This window comes from Aedes albopictus, chromosome 2 (assembly GCF_035046485.1).
Source record: "Aedes albopictus strain Foshan chromosome 2, AalbF5, whole genome shotgun sequence".
Taxonomy (NCBI): Eukaryota; Metazoa; Arthropoda; class Insecta; order Diptera; family Culicidae; genus Aedes; species Aedes albopictus.
Window position 1 is genome coordinate 503,888,227 of NC_085137.1, and position 20,904 is coordinate 503,909,130.

At 38.7% G+C, this 20,904-nt stretch overlaps 2 protein-coding genes across 7 annotated transcripts in view; one reads left to right on the forward strand and one right to left on the reverse strand.

Annotated features, from left to right (window-relative positions):
* Positions 1-20,904, reverse strand: part of LOC109407819 (ribonuclease P protein subunit p25-like protein) — a 606,744-nt gene that overhangs the window by 219,419 nt on the left and 366,421 nt on the right. The gene's annotated exons all lie outside the window — the stretch shown is intronic.
* The window catches only part of LOC109407816 (aromatic-L-amino-acid decarboxylase), a 155,157-nt gene that overhangs the window by 95,400 nt on the left and 38,853 nt on the right, over positions 1-20,904 (forward strand). Inside the window, exons 5-6 of the mRNA XM_029870336.2 lie at positions 8,110-8,421; positions 8,485-8,878. Of these exons, the coding sequence (XP_029726196.1) occupies positions 8,110-8,421; positions 8,485-8,878 (706 nt within the window). The remainder of the gene's footprint in view (positions 1-8,109; positions 8,422-8,484; positions 8,879-20,904) is intronic.

A 20,904-nucleotide genomic window follows, 5' to 3' on the forward strand; every position in this document is an offset into this window, starting at 1 on the left:
AAAAATATCAGGAGGAATCCCCGAATGAATTTTGGGAGGAATCCGCGAAAGAAGTTAAGAAATAATCCAAAAAAAAAAATACAGGAGAAATCCCTGTAGGAATCCCATAGGTCACCTCCGAAGGAATTCCAAGAGGAATCTCCGAAGGAAATACAAGCGGATTCCTCAAACAGGAAACCCCGAAGGAATTCTAAGACGAATCCCCATAGGGAGTGGAGGAATCTCCAAAGAAATTTAAGAAGGAATTCTCGAAGGAATTCTAGGAAGAATCTTCGAATACCAGGAGAAATTCCCTAAGGAATTCTAAGAGAAATCACCGAAGAAATTCAAGAAGGAAATCCCGAATGAATTCCAGGAGGAGTGATTCCATGCGGATTTTTTGAAAGAATGAAAGGAAGAATCACGGAAAGAAATTCAAGAGAATTCACCAAAGGAATTCCAGGAGGAAGCCCCGAAGGAATTCCAGGAGGAATCCACGACGGAATATCAAGAGGAATCCCCGAAAAAAAAATCCCAGGAGAATTTGATGAAGGAAGTCCAGGAGAAATCCCCAAAGAAATCCCAGTTCGAAAAGAAATCCTCAAAGTATTTCGAAAAATATCCAGGAGGAATCCTCGTAGGAATTCCATGAGAAACCCCTGAAATAATTCTAGGAGGAGTTCCCGCTGGAATTCCAAGAGGAAACCCCGAAAGAATTCCAGGAGAAATCTCCACACAAAAAAATCGAATAGGAATTCCCGTAGAAATTTCAGAAGTAATCCCCGACGGAATATCAGGAGGAATCCCCGAAGAAATTTAAGGAGGAAACCTCTAATTAATTCCAGGAGGAATCTCTAAAGGAATTCCAGGAGGAATCCCTGAAGGAAGTCCAGAAGAAATCCCTGAAGGAGATCCAGCAGGAATATCCGACGGCAGACGCGCCAACTTGGTCAAATTATTGGGGGGGCAAAGCCTGGTTTTTCTGATTTTTTGTATGGGAAAATCGAAAAATCATTAAAAATCGTCAAATATTGGGGGGGCAAAACCATGCTTGCCCCCCCTAAGTTGGCGCCTATGTCCGACGGGGTTTCTGGAAGAATTCCTGAAGCAATTCCTGGAGAAATCCCCGAAGAAATGAAAGGAGAAATCCCTGCAGGAATCCCAGGGGGAAACCCTGAAGGAATTCTGGGAGGAATCTCCGAAGGATTTCCAAGCGGAATACTCGAAGGATATTCAAAAGGAATTTCCATTGGAAGTCCAGGAAAAATTTCCGAAGGAATTCCAGTAGGAATCCCTGAAGGAATTCTAGGAGAAATCACTAAAGCAATTCCAGAAGGAAATCCCAAAAAAGTTCCAGAAGGACTCCTGAAGGAATTCCATGAGGAATCCCTGAAGCAAATCCAGGAATCAAAGAAACTCCAGGAGGAAACCCCGAAGAAATTTCAGAAGAAATCCACGTTAGAATATCATGAGAAAGAATTTCAGTAGGAATCCATGAAGGATGTCTAGAAGGAACACCTGATGGAATTCCAAAAGGAATCCCCAAAGGAATTCCTGGAGACATTCCAGAATGAATTCTCGGAGGAATCCCCGAAAGAAATCCAAGAGGCATCCCTAAATGAAGTGCAGGAAAAATCCCTGGAGGAATTCCATGAGGAATCTAGGTGGAATCTTCGAAAAAATTCTAAGAGGAACCACCAAAGAAATTTGACGGAATGTTAGAAGGAATCCCCAAAAGAATTTCAGGAGGAACCCTCGAAGGAAGTCTAGGAGGAAACCCCAAAAGAAAATCTAGGAAGAATCTCCGGAGGAACTCCATTTCTCTTCCATTTCTCCTCGATAGAATTTCAGGAAAAAGCCAGGAGGAATCCTCGAAGGAAGTCCAGGGGAACCCCTGAAGGAAGTCTAGGAGGAATCCACGAATAAATTACAGGAGAAATCCCTGCAGGGATTTCAGGGAAATGCTCGAAGGGATTCCGAAATTCTCGAAGGATTTTCAGCGGATCTTTCCGGGTAGGGGGAACGATTTGCAGGAGGTATTCTCTAAAGAATTCCAGAAAGAAATCCTTGAGGAATCCTTGTAGAAACTCCATGAAAGATCCCTCAAGAATATCCTGGAAATATGCCTGATTATAATCCTAAGGGAATTATTGAAGGAACTCCCACAAGATTCCCTGAAGGAACTCCTGTAGGAATTCCTGAATGAGCTCCTGGAGAAATCTATGATGTAACTTCTGAAAGCATCCGTGAGTCTTCCTGAAAAAATCTCAATCTCAATCTACAATCTGAAAGAACCCCAGGAGCGATCCCTGGAAGAACTTCTGGAAGAATTCCTAAAGGAACTTCTCGAGCAATCCTCCAAGGATATCCTGAAGAAATCTTGGAAGGAACTCTTATATTGGAATCGCTGAATAAACTTCTGGGGTAATCCCTGAGTTCCTTGGATCTTCGTAAAAGATTCTCTGAAGGAACTTCTGTAATGATTTTTGAAGGAACTTCCGTAGGAATCCCAAGAAATTCAGCAGGAATCTCTGAAGAAACATCTGCAAGAATCTCTGAAACTCCTGGAGGAATCTCTGATGGAACTCCTGGAAAGAACTGCTGATGGAATTTCTAATGGTACTTTAGAAGGAATCCCTGCAGGAACTCCTAGACTGATTTCTAAAGACCTCCTGCAGGAATTCCTGAAGAAACTTCTCACGGGATTCTTGATGGATCTTCAGGGAGCATTTATGAATCCTCCTGAAAGAATATTTAAAGGGACGTTTGGAAGGATACCTGAACGAACTCCCGTTGAAAAAGCTTAGGAAATTTCTGAAGGAATTCCTAATGAACACTTGGAGGCATTCCTGAATCCTCCTGGAGATATTAGGGAGACCCCTGAGCTAGCTCCTGGAGAGATCACCGAAGGAACTTCTGGAGCAATCCTTGATGAACTCCTGAAAGAATCTCTGCAAATTTTTCTTGAGGCATCCCGAAGTAATTCCAAGTGGAATCCCCGAGGGAATTTCAGGAGGGATTCTTGAACAAATTCCAGGAATTTCTGATGGATCTCCTGGAGGAATCTCTGAGGAAACTCCTGGACTAGATCCTAGAGAAACTCCTGTTGGAATTCCTGAAGGAACTTCTGAAGGAATTCATGGAGGGACTTTCAGACTAATCTCTGAAGGACCTCCTTTGAGAATTCCTGAGGGATCTTCTGGATGAATTTCTGATATATCTCTAGTAGGCATCCCTGAATTCTCCTGAAATAATTTTTGAAGGTACTCCTGTCTAGATCTTCTGAAAAAAAAAATCATCCTGGAGGCATACCTGAAGATTTTTCTTGAGGAATCCCAGGTGGATCTCCAGGAGGCATCACTGAATCCTTCTGGAAGAATCTCTGAAGAAACTTCTGGAGAGATGTGAATGTGTGTTCTAAGAGTTGAGAAATCAATTATAGTAATCAAACTCTTTTGATAGTGAGCGTGAGATTTTTTATCTCAACTTTATACAAACTTAATATTGTTCGTGCACTGGCGACCTCGGTCGGCGTCGGCGTGGGACAAAAAGTGTCGGCGGCGGCGGTGTGGTGTGGCGGCGCACACGTCTAATTCAGGGAAGAGTTGGCGTTGAGTCTGTCAATATTTTATCAAAGATTTTTCCTTCTTTGAATCATAGGCTGTTCTTTCGAGTTATACTGATGCGAGGAATAGTGACATGGTCACTTAAGTTCATAATATATTTTCGGCCAAACGGCATTCGGCCAAATGACCCTTTCGGCCAAATGGCGTTCGGCCAAACGGCATTCGGTCAAATGGCGTTCGGCCAAATGACCCGGAACCATTCTAGAATGGTTATTTTTTTATTTATTTTTTTTTCAGGAGATCCCCCCAATATTCCTTTGATAATTTTTCCACAGAAGTTAAGAAAATTCACAGAGGACCTTCTGTAGGAGTTTTGTAGGAATTCTTTCTAACAATCCTTCTGGAATTCCTCCAACATCAACACTAGAAGTTGTGCCAAGGATTCCTTCTGGAATTTTTGCTAGCAGTCTTTTGGAAACTTTTCTAAAAACTTCTATTGCAATTTTTGATAAGACTTTTTCAAATTTTTTTTCGAGAAACCTTTTGAAAAATCATTCTAAGGTTCCATTGAGCATCTCAGTCAAGAATTACACCAGGATGTATTAATGATTCCTAGAAATTCCTCCAAAAAATCGTTGAAAATAATCTCTGAGAATTCCTGGTAGGGTCAACTAACATGCCCCAAGTAATCTTACAATCCGAAACTCATCCTATTCGAAAACAAAGCGATTATGGCACCGATTGATTACGTAATTTCTAACAAAAATACGAAAATAAGAAACAAAATGAGAAGTGCTTCATTCCTTTGGAGCGTATATGCTTAAATGTTAAAGGAGTCGAATCAAACAATTCCTTCCGAGTTTCTCCAAGGATTCCTCCGAAGACTGTTTTGCCACTTTTTTCAGGAAGAGCATAGAAGCATCCTTTAAGTGATTTATGCAAGGCTAAGATTTCTCAGAGGATATTCATTGGGAGTTTTCCAGGAATCGCTTCAAGAATTCCAAGGATTTCTTAAATATTTCTTAAAGAAAATCTCTTAAAAATTATCAAAAGAATTTTCAGAATTTCTTCAAGGATCTTGTTAAAAACTCTTGCAAAGGTTCCATGATTCGGATAAAGCGTTCCTTGTTTAATTTATTTAATAATTTCACCAAGGATTCTACCAAGGATTACTTATAGGATTTCTCCAGGGATCGCTTTAGGAAGGTTTTATGCAAAATTCCTTCAGAGGCATTTTGAAAATCCTCCCAAACTTTCTTCAGGACTTTTTCCAAATGTTTCTTAAGTAGTTCATCCAATTTATTCTCTTGCAATTTCTCCAACGATTCGTTCATAATTTATTGAAATATTCACTTTAAATCTCCTAAATTGATTTCATTCATTCATTCTTAACCTGTTTTCCAGGTATTTAACAAATAATTTTGTACAAGAAATCGTTCGGAAATTCTTTCATGCAAGGCTTTTTTTATCATGTTTCATGCACGATGTTTTCGAAGATTCTTACACAAGTTCCTTCAAGAAATTTAATAGAAATTCCTCCTGGACGCTTTGAGTGTTTTTGCTAGAAATTCTTAAACAATTCCTCAAATAAGCCATTCAAGGATTCAGGAATTCCTCCTTTAGAAATTCAAATAGAAATTCCTCCAAGAAATTCAGTTGAAATTTCTTAAAACATTTATAGTAAGTGCTTTGCGCGCGCGCGCGTGTGTGTGTGTGTGTGTGTGTGTGTGTGTGTGTGTGTGTGTGTGTGTGTGTGTGTGTGTGTGTGTGTGTGTGTGTGTGTGTGTGTGTGTGTGTGTGTGTGTGTGTGTGTGTGTGTGTGTGTGTGTGTGTGTGTGTGTGTGTGTGTGTGTGTGTGTTTTTTTTTTAATTGTTTGTGAACTTTTCTGCCTTATTTTTTTTAGAAATCTGAGATTTTCTTCGACCGTTCCGTTGTAAATTCTTGAATCGCACGAGTGTATCTCATAGAACTTCAAAAGTAAGAACAGACGGAATTCCGTAAGGAATTATCAAAAGAAACTTCCAGAGGAATTACCAAAGGAATTTTGTGAGGAACTACCGGAGAAGTTTTCAAAAAGTTTTCACTTAAATTTACGAACGAACTTTCATTCGACATGTAGAATGAATTTCTAAAGGAACTATTGGAAGAATCACAAAAGTAATTGTCAGGTTTATTAGTAAAGGGACTGCCGGTGAAACTTGCAATGAAATTGCTGAAATCCCGTAGGAGTTGCCTTATAAATTTCCAAAGCAATTGCCCAAATGATTTTTAAAAGTAATGTTGTAGATATTTCCAAAAATAATAACCTAAATCAATTTCGGATATTATTGCCGAGAAATTTCCAAAATTGAATCCCATAAATAATCTTATAGAAATTTTCGGATCATTTCCAATAAACATTTCTAAATTATTTCCAAAGAATTTACCGAAAAACAGAAAATTCGCCTAATGAATTTCCAAAGCATATGCCAAATGAATTAACCAATCAATCCCTGTAGGAATTGGCAAAGAAGTTTCCAGAAGTGTGTTGAAGTTATTCCCAAAGAAATTATCAGAGGATGTTTCAAACAAATTATCAAAAAAAGAAAACCAGCAAATAGTTGCAGACGAAATTTCCGTAGAAATAAAAATCTGAAGTAGTTCGCAATGCCATTGCTGAAGCATTGCCGAGAAAATTTCTTAGAAAAAAAAACGAAGAATTGCAGCAGAAATTTTCAATGAAAAATTAATGAAAAAGATCAAAAAGAAATGTCCGATGAAATACTTCAGAAATTCATATAAAAAGGTGTCAAAATTCCTTGAATAACACTCACAGAAATTCTTACAAGATATTTAACTGGGATTCTTTCAATGAATCCTTTGTTTAGGTATTCTGCCAAGGTTTCCATAAGGAATTTTTCTACTAACACCTTCAAATGTTTCTTTATCGATAACACCTGTTTCACGAAACTTCCAAAAACGTTCCAAGTAAGGAACTCCAAAAACTCTTTCTTGGACGATTTATCTAGGAATAATTTCAAGGACTTCTATGCAAATTCCTCCAAGATTTCCTTAGAAAGTTGCTATAGCGGTTGCTTCGGGAACTCCTCCAAGCGTTTCTGAAGGAATTTCTGCATAATATGTATCCTAAGAATTCCATAAAAAGTTTCTTAAAAATGTCCACAAACGAATTATTTGGGGCTACCCTACATAATCACTTTAGCAATTTTCCAGAGGACTCCTTTAAGAGTTCCTTCAAGTTTTTTTTTAGAAATTTTTTCCAGAGTTCCTTTAGCAATGCCCCAAACGGTTTTTCTTGAAGTCTTTTCAAGGATTTCTTACGAATTTATTCAAGCATTTCTATAGATATACCTGTTTGTGTGAACAGTGAACAGTGAAGAATTAGCTTAAGTTAAAATTCACGAATAAAAAGAAAAAAAAAAGCTGTTATCACAAGTGTAGACCTGAAGCTATGGTCTCAGGAGTAATCTTGATGATCTGGAATATCTCAAAACTATCTTGAAATTACTCATGATATGCCAGGGGGATTACAGATTACAGTCTAAAGTTCACTATGAGAATAACTACTGTTACTATCAAGAGCTAAGCTTCAGGATAGTTTGGACGACCCTCAATGTCCCAAAGGTTCAGAATAATATATAGTAGACTTCAGGTTGATCCAGTCACCGCGATTGATTATGGAACTTTACTCAGTATGTCAGATATAGCTGATGTTACGAGTGTAGACCTGAAGTTCTGAACTCAAAGATAGTTTGGCTGACCTGAAACATTCCCACAGTGTCTCTAAATGACATTTGAGATTTCAAGTGCTTCACGGATCTCAGCAGATTATGTTGTGCTATTGGTTATGGTGAAAACACATAAAGTTTTTCTTGCAGATTTGCAGGACTTCATTATAGAACAGTTTGGACAAACCTGAATGTCCCAAAGGTTTATATTAAAAAAAAGTAGACTTCAGATTGGTCCAGTAACTACGGATAAATATGCAACGTTACTCAGTATAGCAGATATGGCTGTTGTTACGAGTGTAGACCTGAAGTCCTGAACTCTAAGGTAGTTTGGCTGACCTGGAATATACCTGTAGTGTCTCTAAATTATATTTGAGATTTCAAGGTGAAGCCAGCAGATTATGCAATACTATTATTTTTTGGTGAAAACACATAAAGTTATTCTTGTAGATTTGAAGGACTTCATTATAGAACAGTTTGGACGACCCTGAATGTCCCAAAGGTTTATAATAAGCTAGTAGACTTCAGATTGCTCCAGTAACTGCGGTTGATTATGAAACGTTACGAGTGTAGACCTGAAGTTCTTAAAATAGTACTGTATACGATGTACTGCGTGCATCATTATGCGACTCCTGGTTGTGTAGGTAAAACTAGCTAGCAGTCTTCAAGTAGTTCCAGTAACCAAAGCCGATTATGCAACGGTACTGTGTAGAGCGGATTACGAGTACATCATCCTCAATGGTCAAATTAGTTGTTTTCTCCTAATTTCGTGATCTGATGAAATGTGCAGAGAATAATAATTACAAGACTAATAATCACAAGTTACTATCCGTAGGCCATGGAGGAGGATGAACAGCAGGGCCTGATTCCATTCTACGTATCGACTACCTTGGGCACTACGGGATCCTGTGCTTTCGATAACATCAATGAAATTGGAGAAGCTCTACAGCGGTTTCCGAGCGTCTGGTTGCACGTGGATGCCGCTTACGCTGGCAATTCGTTCATCTGCCCGGAACTGAAGTATTTGCTGAAGGGTATCGATTACGCCGATTCGTTCAACACCAACCCGAACAAATGGCTACTAACGAACTTTGACTGTTCGACGTTGTGGGTTCGTGATAGAATTCGGCTGACTTCGGCTTTAGTGGTAAAGAAGATCGCTAGCATTCCAATCGAAGCGGGTTCTTCTCAAACTTTCTTCTCCCAACAGGTTGATCCCCTCTATCTGAAGCATGGTTATTCGGACTCAGCCATCGATTACCGTCACTGGGGCGTGCCGCTGAGTCGCCGGTTCCGGTCGCTGAAGCTGTGGTTCGTTCTGCGAAGCTATGGGATCTCCGGACTGCAGAACTACATCCGGCATCACATCGACCTGGCGAAACGGTTCGAGCGGTTGGTCCTGAAGGACAGCCGCTTCGAAGTGTGCAACGACGTCAAACTGGGACTGGTGTGCTTCCGGCTGAAGGGGTCCGATCGGATCAACGAGAAGCTACTGAGCAGTATCAACGCATCGGGGAAGATTCATATGGTACCGGCTTCGGTCAACGAGCGCTATGTTATTCGGTTCTGCGCCACGGCGCAGAATGCTATGGTGGAGGATATCGGTAAGTGAGATCAGCAGCATAAGCTCATGTAGTGCTATAGTCTTCTTATAGTTTTATTATTGTATTGCATTGACGACATCGAGTTCAGGATGTTCTACAAGTCTTGTGTATCCATCCGTGGTGGCAAATGATGAGAGATCTCCATCTTGGGCGATTACGCGCTACCTCTTTGATCTGTTGTCTTGTCCTTTTCAAATTTTCATCGACTTCTTTTGTTTCTGTATTGAGGCTGCCCCACCATAAGTTTCTGGGCCTTCGTAAAGTGTGCCGATCCATCTCCATATTCAGTTACCACTTGCGCCACGCAGTGAGTGATTCTCGAACCAAATTGTTTTCTATGTGATAGCTCTTAGTCTTCTGAGTAACTTTGCAGAAGACAGTATCCTTCTGAATGGTTCCGAACTCGAGATATACGACGTTTAGACTACACTGGAAGCTCCTTAGAACACTAGCGCCACGCAGTGAGTGATTCTCAAACTAAATTGTTTTTTATGTGAACGCTCTTAGTCTTCTGAGCAACATTGCAGAAGACAGTATCCTACTAAGTGGTACAGAACTCGAGATATACGACGCTTGGACTGAACTGGAAGTTCCTAAGAACACTAGCGCCACGCAATGAGTGATTCTCGAACTAAATTGTTATCTATGTGAAAGCTCTTAATCTTCTGAGTAACTTTGCAGAAGCCAGTATCCTTCTAAATGGTACAGAACTCGAGATATACGACGTTTAGACTATACTTAAAGCTCCTTAGAACGCTAGCGCCACGCAGTGAGTGATTCTTGAACTAAATTGTTTTCTATGTGATAGCTCTTAGTCTTCTGAGTAACTTTGCAGAAGACAGTATCCTTCTGAATGGTTCCGAACTCGAGATATACGACGTTTAGACTACACTGGAAGCTCCTTAGAACACTAGCGCCACGCAGTGAGTGATTCTCAAACTAAATTATTTTTTATGTGAACGCTCTTAGTCTTCTGAGCAACATTGCAGAAGACAGTATCCTACTAAGTGGTACAGAACTCGAGATATACGACGCTTAGACTGAACTGGAAGTTCCTAAGAACTCTAGCGCCACGCAGTGAGTGATTCTCGAACTAAATTGTTATCTATGTGAAAGCTCTTAATCTTCTGAGTAACTTTGCAGAAGCCAGTATCCTTCTAAATGGTAAAGAACTTCACTTTGCAGAAGCCAATATCCTACTAAATGGTACAGAACTCGAGATATACGACGCTTAGACTGAACTGGAAGCTCCTAATAACACTGGCGCCACGCAATGAGTGATTCTCGACCTAAATTGTTATCTATGTGAAAGCTCTTAGTCTTCTGAGTAACTTTACAGAAGCCAGTATCCTTCTAAGTGGTACAGAACTCGAGATATACGACGTTTAGACTATACTGGAAGCTCCTAAGAACTCTAGCGCCACGCAGTGAGTGATTCTCAAACTAAATTGTTTTCTATGTGAACGCTCTTGATCTTCTGAACAACTTTGCAGAAGACAGTATCCTTCTAAATGATACAAAACTCGAGATATACGACGTTTAGACTATACTTAAAGCTCCTTAGAACGCAAGCGCCACGCAGTGAGTGATTCTCTAACCAAATTGTAATCTATGTGAAAGCTCCTAGTCTTCTGAGTAACTTTGCAGAAGACAGTATCTTTCTAAATGGTACAGAATTCGAGATATACGACGTTTAGACTATACTTAAAGCTCCACAGAACACTAGCGCCACGCAGTGAGTGATTCTCAAACTAAACTGTTTTCTATGTGAAAGCTCCTAATCTTCTGAGCAACTTTGCAGAAGACAGTATCCTTCTAAATGGTACAGAACTCGAGATATACGACGCTTAGACTGAACTGGCAGCTCCTAAGAACACTAGCGCCACGCAGTGAGTGATTCTCAAACTAAATTGTTTTCTATGTGAAAGCTCCTAGTCTTCTGAGTAACTTTGCAGAAGACAGTGTCCTTCAAAGTGGTCCAGAACTCAAGATATACGACGCTAAGACTGAACTGGAAGCTCCTAAGAACACTAGCGCTAGCTACGCAGTGAGTGATTCTCAAACTAAATTGTTTTCTATGTGAAAACTCCTAGTCTTCTGAGTAACTTTGCAGAAGACAGTATCCTTCTAAGTGGTACAGAACTCGAGATATACGACGTTTAGACTATACTTAAAGCTCCTTAGAACACTAGCGCTACGCAATGAGTGATTCTCGAACTAAATTGTTTTCTTTGTGAAAGCTCTAAGTCTTCTGAGCAACTTTGCAGAAGACAATATGCTTCTAAGTTGTCCAAAATGCGCCCTGTGTAGCAGTTTCCCGGTGGCCAATGTTCCCGGAACCACTGTTTTACCATATCAACACATTATTGACGAAATTATCTTTCAAATAATACATTCGCCATTTGAATTGTTCATCATCATTCTATAAATGTTTGAATTTTTGGGGCAGAGTTTTTTTTTCCAGAAATTCCTCCTGAGACTCCTCCAGATATTCCTCCAGGAATTCTTCCAGTTACTTTCTAGAGATTACACCACGAAGTCTTCCATGAGTTCCTCCATAGATTCCACCCGGTATTCTTCTAAGAGTTTCTTAAGAAATTCTTCTAGAAACACTTTCGGAATTTTTTTCAAGAATTACATTACAATTCCCAGACTTTCTCCATGAATTTTTCTAAGGAGATTTCATTCAAGAATTATTTACTCCACAGATTCTTCCAAGATCGCCCTCCAGGAATTCCTCCAGTGAATTCGCCAGGAATTTCTTCATTGATCATATCAGGAATTCCTCTAGCAGTTGCTCTTGAGATTCTTGCAAGAATTTCTCAAAATTTTCCCCTAGGAATTCCTTCAGAAATTCTTCCCGGAACTCCTCTAGAGATTCCACCACGAAGACCTCCTTGAATTCTTCCATAGAGTACACCTGGTATTCTTCCAGGAGTTCGCCCAGACGTTCTTTGAGGAACTCTTTCAGAGATTCAATCAAAAACTACATTTCAATTGCTCTAAGACTTCCTCCATGAATTCTTCTAAGAAATTCTTCCAAAAGTTGCTCCACTGATTCATACCAGAACTCTTTCAGATCTCCCTCCAGGAATTCTTCCGGAGAAGCTATCACACCAGGAATCTCTCCAGCGGTTCCTCTAATGATTTTATCAGGAAGTTCCTCCAGAGATTTATCTAAAAATTACACATGAAGGGCCCTCGAAACTCCCATGCCTTCGAAGATTCATTCAGAAATTTACCCAGTGACTTCCCGAGAAATTTCTGTGGGGTTACTTCAAAGATTCCTTCAAAGAGTGATTCAGAAATTCGTCCAGAGATTCTCCACAAAAAAAAAAAACTCCTCCAGAGAATCTCTCAGGATTTACTATTGAGATTTTATCGAGGATTCCTCCAGAGTTGGCTCTAGTGATTTCTCCAGAAGAATCTCAAAAACATTCCTCCAACAGGAGGCACTGTAATTGCTACAGAGTTTCCCCTAAGAATTAATGCAGAGATAGTTCCTCCAGATATTGCTCCAGAATGTTCTTCAGAGATTTGCACACAGGAATTCGTCAGAGATTTCTCCTGAAGTTTTTGTCCAAAGATTCACGGGTAATTCAAAAATTCCAACAGGATTTCCTCCAAGAGTGCCTTCAGTAATTACTGCAGAGTTTCCTCCAAGAATTCATGCAAAGATTTTTGCAATAATTTCTGCAGAAATAACACCACAGATTTTTCCTGGATGTCTTCTCCGGAGATTCATGCACTAAATCTCCAGAGGTTACTTCAATAGTTACTTCAGAAGTTGCCCGAGAGGGATGCCTTCAGGAATTTATCCCTAAGCTTCTGCAGATGTTCTTTTCTCAGAGATACTTCCAGGAATTCGCCCAGAAATCCATTCAGGATTTCTCAAAGGAGTTCCTCCGGAGATTCCTTAGAAACTTTGTTCAGAGGTATATCCAGAGTCCAGTCATCCAGAGTTTCCACCAGTAATTCAACTGAAGATTCTTCCAAAAATTATTCCAGAGATTACATTTTTTTGGGATTTTCCTGGAAGAATTGCTGGTGAAACTCCATGGCTGACATAGTGGTGGAATTGTCGAGCAATCTCTGAAACCATTGATGGGGAAATTTTTAGAATTATGCCTAGGAGACTCATATTCCTGAAAACGTAGACAAAATTGTAGGAATTCCTCCAGAGAATTTTCCAGAGATCACACTAGAAATACCTCCAGGAGTTTCTCTAATGATTCCAGCAAGAATTCCTCTAGGAGTTTCTCCTGAGATTCTTGCCAGAATTACTTCAAAGATTCCTCCAGAGGATTTTTATCCAAAAAAATCCACCTGAACTCTTTCCTGAACTTCCACTCAGAGATTCTTGCCATAATTATTCAAGGAACTCATTCATTTAGTTGTTCCTGATGAAATGCCTTCGAAGATTCATTCAGTAATTAACCCAGTGACTTCTTGAGAAATTTCTCTGGGATTTTTGCAGGAATTACTACGAAGATTGCTCCCAGAATTCTTTCAGAGAGAATTCCTCCAGAGAATCTCTCAGTATTCACTCTAGCGATTCCTCCGAGAATTTCTCCCGAGATCATTCCAAAGATTTTTTTTCTGGCAGATTTTTTTTTAGTTTCCTCAAAGAATTCTTGCAGAAATTTCCTTGGAGATTTTTCCAGTAATTCCTTCAGATACTGTTTCAGAAATTGTTCCAGAAATTCTTCAAAGATTTTTCCAGAATTTCCGTCAGAAGTTTTTAAGATTTTTTCTGGAAGTTTTTTTTTGTTTTTTTTTTAGTTTCCTCTAAGAATTCAATTCGAAGAAATGGGTCCAGGAATTTCCTTGGAGATTTTTCCAGTTATTCCTCCAGATACTGTTTCAGAAATTGTTCTAGAAATTCTTCAAAGATTTTTCCAGTATTTCCGTCAGAAGTTGACCCAGAGAGATTCCTCCAGGAATTTATCCAGAGGCTCCCGTAGATTTTTTTTTAGATATTCCTCTAGGTCAGGACCAGGAGATTCCGTCAGAGATCCCTTGAAAACATTGTTCAGAAGTTTCTCTCGGACTTCCTCATGATTCGTCCAAACATTATTTCAGAGATTTGATTAGGATTTTTTTTTGGAATCTTCCTGGAAGAATTCCTGGAGAAACTCCTGGAGGAATTTCTGCAGGAATGCCTGGAAAATCTACGGAATGATTACTTGAAGAATCGCTTTAGGAATGCCTGGTGGAATCTCTGCAAGAAATCCCAGAGGAATTCCTGGGAAAATCTCAGGAGCAATTCTTAGAGAAAGCTCTAGAGGAATTTCGGACGGAATCTCAAAAAAAAAATATATGCTTCCAAGAATTCCTCAACAGTTTGCTCCAATGATTTCTCCCCCAAGTATTTATTTCGAAAGCTTTACCAGAAGTTCAAGAATTCATGCAGAGATACCTTCAGGATTTTTTTTGCTGATTTAATGCAATATTTTCTGCCGTTTTTTTTCCAGAAATTTTTCCAGAAATTTTTGCAAGAATTCATTCAGGATTTCTTACAGAGATTCCTCTAGGTATTCCTGCGTAGTTTCTATCAGAGATTCCTTAGAAACTTCGTTCAGAAGGACTTCCTCCAGATCCATCCAAAAATTATTTCAGAGGTTTGACTAGGATTTTCTTTTTGAAATATTCCTGGAAAAATTCCTGGCGAAACTCCTGGAGGAATACATGGGAAAATCTTTGGAATGATTTCTGGAGCAATTCTTAGAGAAAGCTCTTGTTGAATTCCTGGAAGAATTTCTGATGGAATCTCTAAAAAAACTACGCTTTCAAGAATTCCTCCAAAGTTTGCTCCAATGATTTCTCCACAAGTATTTATCTCGAAAGTTTTACCAGCAGCTCAAGAGTTCATGCAGAGATACCTTCAGGAATTTGTTTGCTGATTTTTGTGCAATATTTCCTGCGTTCTTTTTTTTTTCTAGAGATTCGTCCAGGAATGTGTGCAGGAATTCATTTTGGATTTCTTATAGAGATTCCTCTAGGTATTCCACCGGAGATTCCGTCAGAGATTCCTTTAAACTATTGTTCAGAGGTTTCTCTAGGACTTCCTCCAGGTTTCTCAAAAAAAAAATCAGAGATTTGATTCCAGACTCCTGGGGAGCAATTTCTAGAAGAATGCCTGGGAAATGCTCGGAATAATTCCTAGAAAAAATCGCTTTAGTAATCCTTTTTTTTTTTTTGAGATTTGTCCAAGAATGTGTGCAGGAATTCATTTAGGATTTCTTATAGAGATTCCTCTAGGTATTCCTCCGGAGATTCCGTCAGAGATTCCTTTAAACTTTTGTTCAGAGGTTTCTCTAGGACTTCCTCTAGATTTCTCCAAAAAAAAATCAGAGATTTGATTCCAGAGATAGAAAATTCCTGGAGAAACTCCTGGGGAGCAATTTCTGGAAGTTTTTTTTCTTTTTAGAAATTCGTCTAGGAATGTGTGCAGGGTATTCATTCATGATTTCTGACAGATTCCTCTAGGTATTCCTCCGGAGATTCCGTCAAAGATTTCTCAAAAACATCGTTCAGACGTTTCTCTAGGAGCTCCTCCAGATTTATCCAAAAATTATTTAAGAGGTTTGTTAGGATTTTATTTCCGGAATCTTTGCGGAAGAATGCATGGGAAAATCTTTGGAATGACTCCTAGAAAATGAAATCCGAAGAAATGGGTCCAGGAATTTCCTTGGAGATTTTTCCAGTTATTCCTCCAGATACTGTTTCAGAAATTGTTCTAGAAATTCTTCAAAGATTTTTCCAGTATTTCCGTCAGAAGTTGACCCAGAGAGATTCCTCCAGGAATTTATCCAGAGGCTCCCGTAGATTTTTTTTTAGATATTCCTCTAGGTCAGGACCAGGAGATTCCGTCAGAGATCCCTTGAAAACATTGTTCAGAAGTTTCTCTCGGACTTCCTCATGATTCGTCCAAACATTATTTCAGAGATTTGATTAGGATTTTTTTTTGGAATCTTCCTGGAAGAATTCCTGGAGAAACTCCTGGAGGAATTTCTGCAGGAATGCCTGGAAAATCTACGGAATGATTACTTGAAGAATCGCTTTAGGAATGCCTGGTGGAATCTCTGCAAGAAATCCCAGAGGAATTCCTGGGAAAATCTCAGGAGCAATTCTTAGAGAAAGCTCTAGAGGAATTTCGGACGGAATCTCAAAAAAAAAATATATGCTTCCAAGAATTCCTCAACAGTTTGCTCCAATGATTTCTCCCCCAAGTATTTATTTCGAAAGCTTTACCAGAAGTTCAAGAATTCATGCAGAGATACCTTCAGGATTTTTTTTGCTGATTTAATGCAATATTTTCTGCCGTTTTTTTTCCAGAAATTTTTCCAGAAATTTTTGCAAGAATTCATTCAGGATTTCTTACAGAGATTCCTCTAGGTATTCCTGCGTAGTTTCTATCAGAGATTCCTTAGAAACTTCGTTCAGAAGGACTTCCTCCAGATCCATCCAAAAATTATTTCAGAGGTTTGACTAGGATTTTCTTTTTGAAATATTCCTGGAAAAATTCCTGGCGAAACTCCTGGAGGAATACATGGGAAAATCTTTGGAATGATTTCTGGAGCAATTCTTAGAGAAAGCTCTTGTTGAATTCCTGGAAGAATTTCTGATGGAATCTCTAAAAAAACTACGCTTTCAAGAATTCCTCCAAAGTTTGCTCCAATGATTTCTCCACAAGTATTTATCTCGAAAGTTTTACCAGCAGCTCAAGAGTTCATGCAGAGATACCTTCAGGAATTTGTTTGCTGATTTTTGTGCAATATTTCCTGCGTTCTTTTTTTTTCTAGAGATTCGTCCAGGAATGTGTGCAGGAATTCATTTTGGATTTCTTATAGAGATTCCTCTAGGTATTCCACCGGAGATTCCGTCAGAGATTCCTTTAAACTATTGTTCAGAGGTTTCTCTAGGACTTCCTCCAGGTTTCTCAAAAAAAAAATCAGAGATTTGATTCCAGACTCCTGGGGAGCAATTTCTAGAAGAATGCCTGGGAAATGCTCGGAATAATTCCTAGAAAAAATCGCTTTAGTAATCCTAATTTTTTTTTTTTTTTTTTTTTTTTTTTTTTTTTCAGATTTGTCCAGGAATGTGTGCAGGAATTCATTTAGGATTTCTTATAGAGATTCCTCTAGGTATTCCTCCGGAGATTCCGTCAGAGATTCCTTTAAACTTTTGTTCAGAGGTTTCTCTAGGACTTCCTCTAGATTTCTCCAAAAAAAAAATCAGAGATTTGATTCCAGAGATAGAAAATTCCTGGAGAAACTCCTAGGGAGCAATTTCTGGAAGTTTTTTTTTTCTTTTTAGAAATTCGTCTAGGAATGTGTGCAGGGTATTCATTCATGATTTCTGACAGATTCCTCTAGGTATTCCTCCGGAGATTCCGTCAAAGATTTCTCAAAAACATCGTTCAGACGTTTCTCTAGGAGCTCCTCCAGATTTATCCAAAAATTATTTAAGAGGTTTGATTAGGATTTTATTTCCGGAATCTTTGCGGAAGAATGCATGGGAAAATCTTTGGAATGACTCCTAGAAAATGAAATCCCAACAAAATTCCTGGGAAAATCTCTGGAGCAATCAATAACTTCCTGAATATGGACGATTTAATCCAGGACACACTCGCACCTCAGAGTGTTTGTTTTGTGAATGTTTAAGTGATTGGGACGAAACGAACACCACGTAGAGAAGACTCAACGAATTCATGGACTTGCTCCAGAATGATACGGAGGTACTTCAGTACCTGTCCCAGAAATGTTTCTATGAGTTTCTGCAGTCTTGCAGTCTTTGCAAGAATTTTCAGAAGAAATTCTGGAAAAATTTCTGGAGGAAATTCTGGATGAATTTCGGAAAAAAAATCCTTTAGGAATCTCTAGAGGGGTTTCTGGTGGAATCATTGGGATCATTCCTAGAAGATTCACTATGTAATAGCCTAGAAAAATCTTTGGAGGTATTCTTAAGGAAAAATGTGCCAGAATCGCTAAGGAAATCCCTGGAAGATTTTTTGAAGAAAACACTGTAGGAATCCTTAGAAGAACGTCTGTTAGGAGTCGGGATATTTTAAGAGATTTCTATAGAAATATCAGAAACGATTCGAGGAGGCATCTCTGGAGGAACTGCTAAATCTGTAGAGAAAATCTGGAGGAATATTTTGGAAGGAATCTATGGAAAAAATCTTGGATTTACAGTGGAAGTTTCTTCAGGAACTTCTCCGGGTGTGTTTCCTTCAATTCCTCTAGGATTTTATCCAGTCCCTCCAAGGATTTTTTTTGAAACTCCTTCAAATGCTCTTCCAGGAGTTTGTTAGAAACTGACTCCTGGAGAAACTACTAGTGGGACTCCGGACGAGAAAATCCTGGAGAAAAAGTCCTGAAGAAGAATTTCTGAAGCAATTCCTGGAGAAACTTCTGGATTTTAGGAGGAATTTCTAAAAAAAAAACCTCCTGAGGAACTTCTTTAGAACATCTCTTTGAGAGTTCCCTCAGCAACCTCCCAAAGGAAGGAATTTTTAGGAAATATTTGGAATGAATCCACAGAAGAGCTTTGAAAAGCAATTCCTGGAAGAGAGCCTGGAGGAATTCCTGGGAAATTTCTCGATCCTTCTGGAGGAGTTCTGGGAGCAATTTTTAGACGAAGTTACACAAAAATCCACAACAAATTTTCTGGGAAAGTAGAACCTTCCGGAGAAACTGGACGAACTCCTGAAGGACTTCTAGAGGAATTCTTAGAAGAACTGCTCGAGAAGTTGCTGGCTTTTACGAGTGACCGTCGTTCCTTCAAATGATACACTTATACTTAAACAATGTCCAAAGATTATTCAAATAATCTCATTGCAGTTCATTACTAAATGTTCCGACATTAAAGGCATTACAAAAGTTAGGCACCACTTCACTCACAGTCTGGCGAACAAAAGAATCGATTCGGAACCAAATCGAAGCAGCGTGTCTGGGGCTGCTATTTCTGGCTGACGCTGCCCATGAAACATAAAACTTTTCAAGGCCGACCTTAGGGCCGGAATTCAGCGGAAAACACTTCGCTTCTTCGGTGTGAAACCAAGCTAGCTGCGGACTTCAGCAGAGTGAAGTCCCATTGACCGAAATTTAACCCCCACGCGTGCCCTTTGCTGGAGAAAGGAAATTGAAAGTGAACTGGAGTCTCACAAACAGACCGGCATCCACATTATTGTCACGAGGATTCCCACTCCCCACTCCTCCGATCAGTGGAGCAGAATAAAATTATATCAGTTTATGTCTAACTTTGTCTAACATAGGTAGTTAAAAACTTAATGCAGGATGTTGTCAAAAAAAAAAAAAAAAAACAAAAATAATAATTATTATTACTATTATTTTTTTTTTCATATGTATTAACGAGATTTTTAGCCCTCGGCTAGTTCATCAATTATACGTGTTTGATACGATCAAAATTATAAGAACAAAATGTTATAAGAACAAAATGTTATACTCATTTTTTGGGTAAACTTTTGCAAGTGTATTGTTCTATTTTTAAAAACGGAGATGAACCAGCCAAGGGCTGAAAATCTGAATAATAAAAACAAAAAAAAAGGAAAAGTAATACAGAATATGACTGGACGTATGAATGTTATAAAAAACGCGGTTTCAAACGGGATTTGAACCTAGACAGCCACCATCGGCAGAGATCTGGAACCTCTACCAATGAGGATATTACAGCACTTGACGAGACAGGTGATAGAAGCTTATCAAAGAAGCTGTCCATTGATTACGTAAGAACTTATGGGGCATGGGGGGTTTTGGATGGTAAATGAACGGTTTCCTAGTTCTACGTACAGGTATACCTCGATTTAGTGAACCCTCGATTATATGACCCTCGAATTTATGTACATTTTACCTCGATTTTATGTCCATTTTTTATAATTTTTTAATTAATAGTAAAAATTTTAATATCCAATCAGTTTAAAACTTACAGTTTGTATTATGGTGATTTATTATTATTATTATTATTTTTCTTTATTATCGAGATTTTCAGCCCTCGGCTGGTTCATCTCGTAATGGTGATTTATAATGCAGAGGTTTTCAGCCTTTTGACACGCGGAGCACTTCATACCAATAAATTGTTTTGTGGAGCACCCATAATAGCGCCAAAGCATACCTCATGACATACTTAGTTTTATATATTTACCTTAATCTCATAAGGTCTCCTGAAGGAACTGCTGGAACAACTTTTGAAGAAATCCCTGCTGAAATTTGTGAAGTAATTCAAGAAGTTCTGAAGTATTGAAGAAGTCTTTAAAGCTATTTCCAAAAATATTGCTGAAGAAATTTCAGAATGAATTTAATAAAATCTGAAGAAAAAAAATCTAAATGAATTCCTGAAATAATTAAAAAAAAGCAGGAATACTTGGGAATAAGATTGCATAATTGGATTTTCTGAAGAAATTCCAGGAGAAATACCTGAAAAAAACACCTGGAAGCCCTTGGTGGAATCTTGCAGGATTTCTTCATGGAAAATATCTTTCATGAATGTCAGAGATCATGCTTGGAGCCATACCTGAATGGATCCTTGGGAGATTTTCTAAAGGAATTTTGGAGGAATTCCCGAAATTGTAGAAATGCTTGCATGAATTTTAGGACGAATTATTGAAGGAATTTCTAAAGGAATCTTTAAAGAATCGTCTAGATGAATTCCAACATGTATTTGAAAAGAATCATTGGGTTGATTTTGACGGTATCTTTGATGACATTTTTGAAGGATTACTACAGTACTGTGAAATAGTACTAGAAGTACTAGGAATACTTTGAGGATTAACGTTCGAAATCGAAAAACGAAAGGAATTCTTGAAGAAATTTAAAAAAAAAAAAGGGATTAAAGGAATTCCTAAAAGATTCGTCTGGAAAAATGCTGAAGTGGTTATGTGGGTAGCCCCAAAGGAATCGTTTGTGGAAATCTTTAAGAATCTTTTAATAGAATTCTTGGGAATATATATTACTGAAGAAATTCCTTCAGAAACGCATGGTGGAGTTCCCGAAGCAATCGCTGTA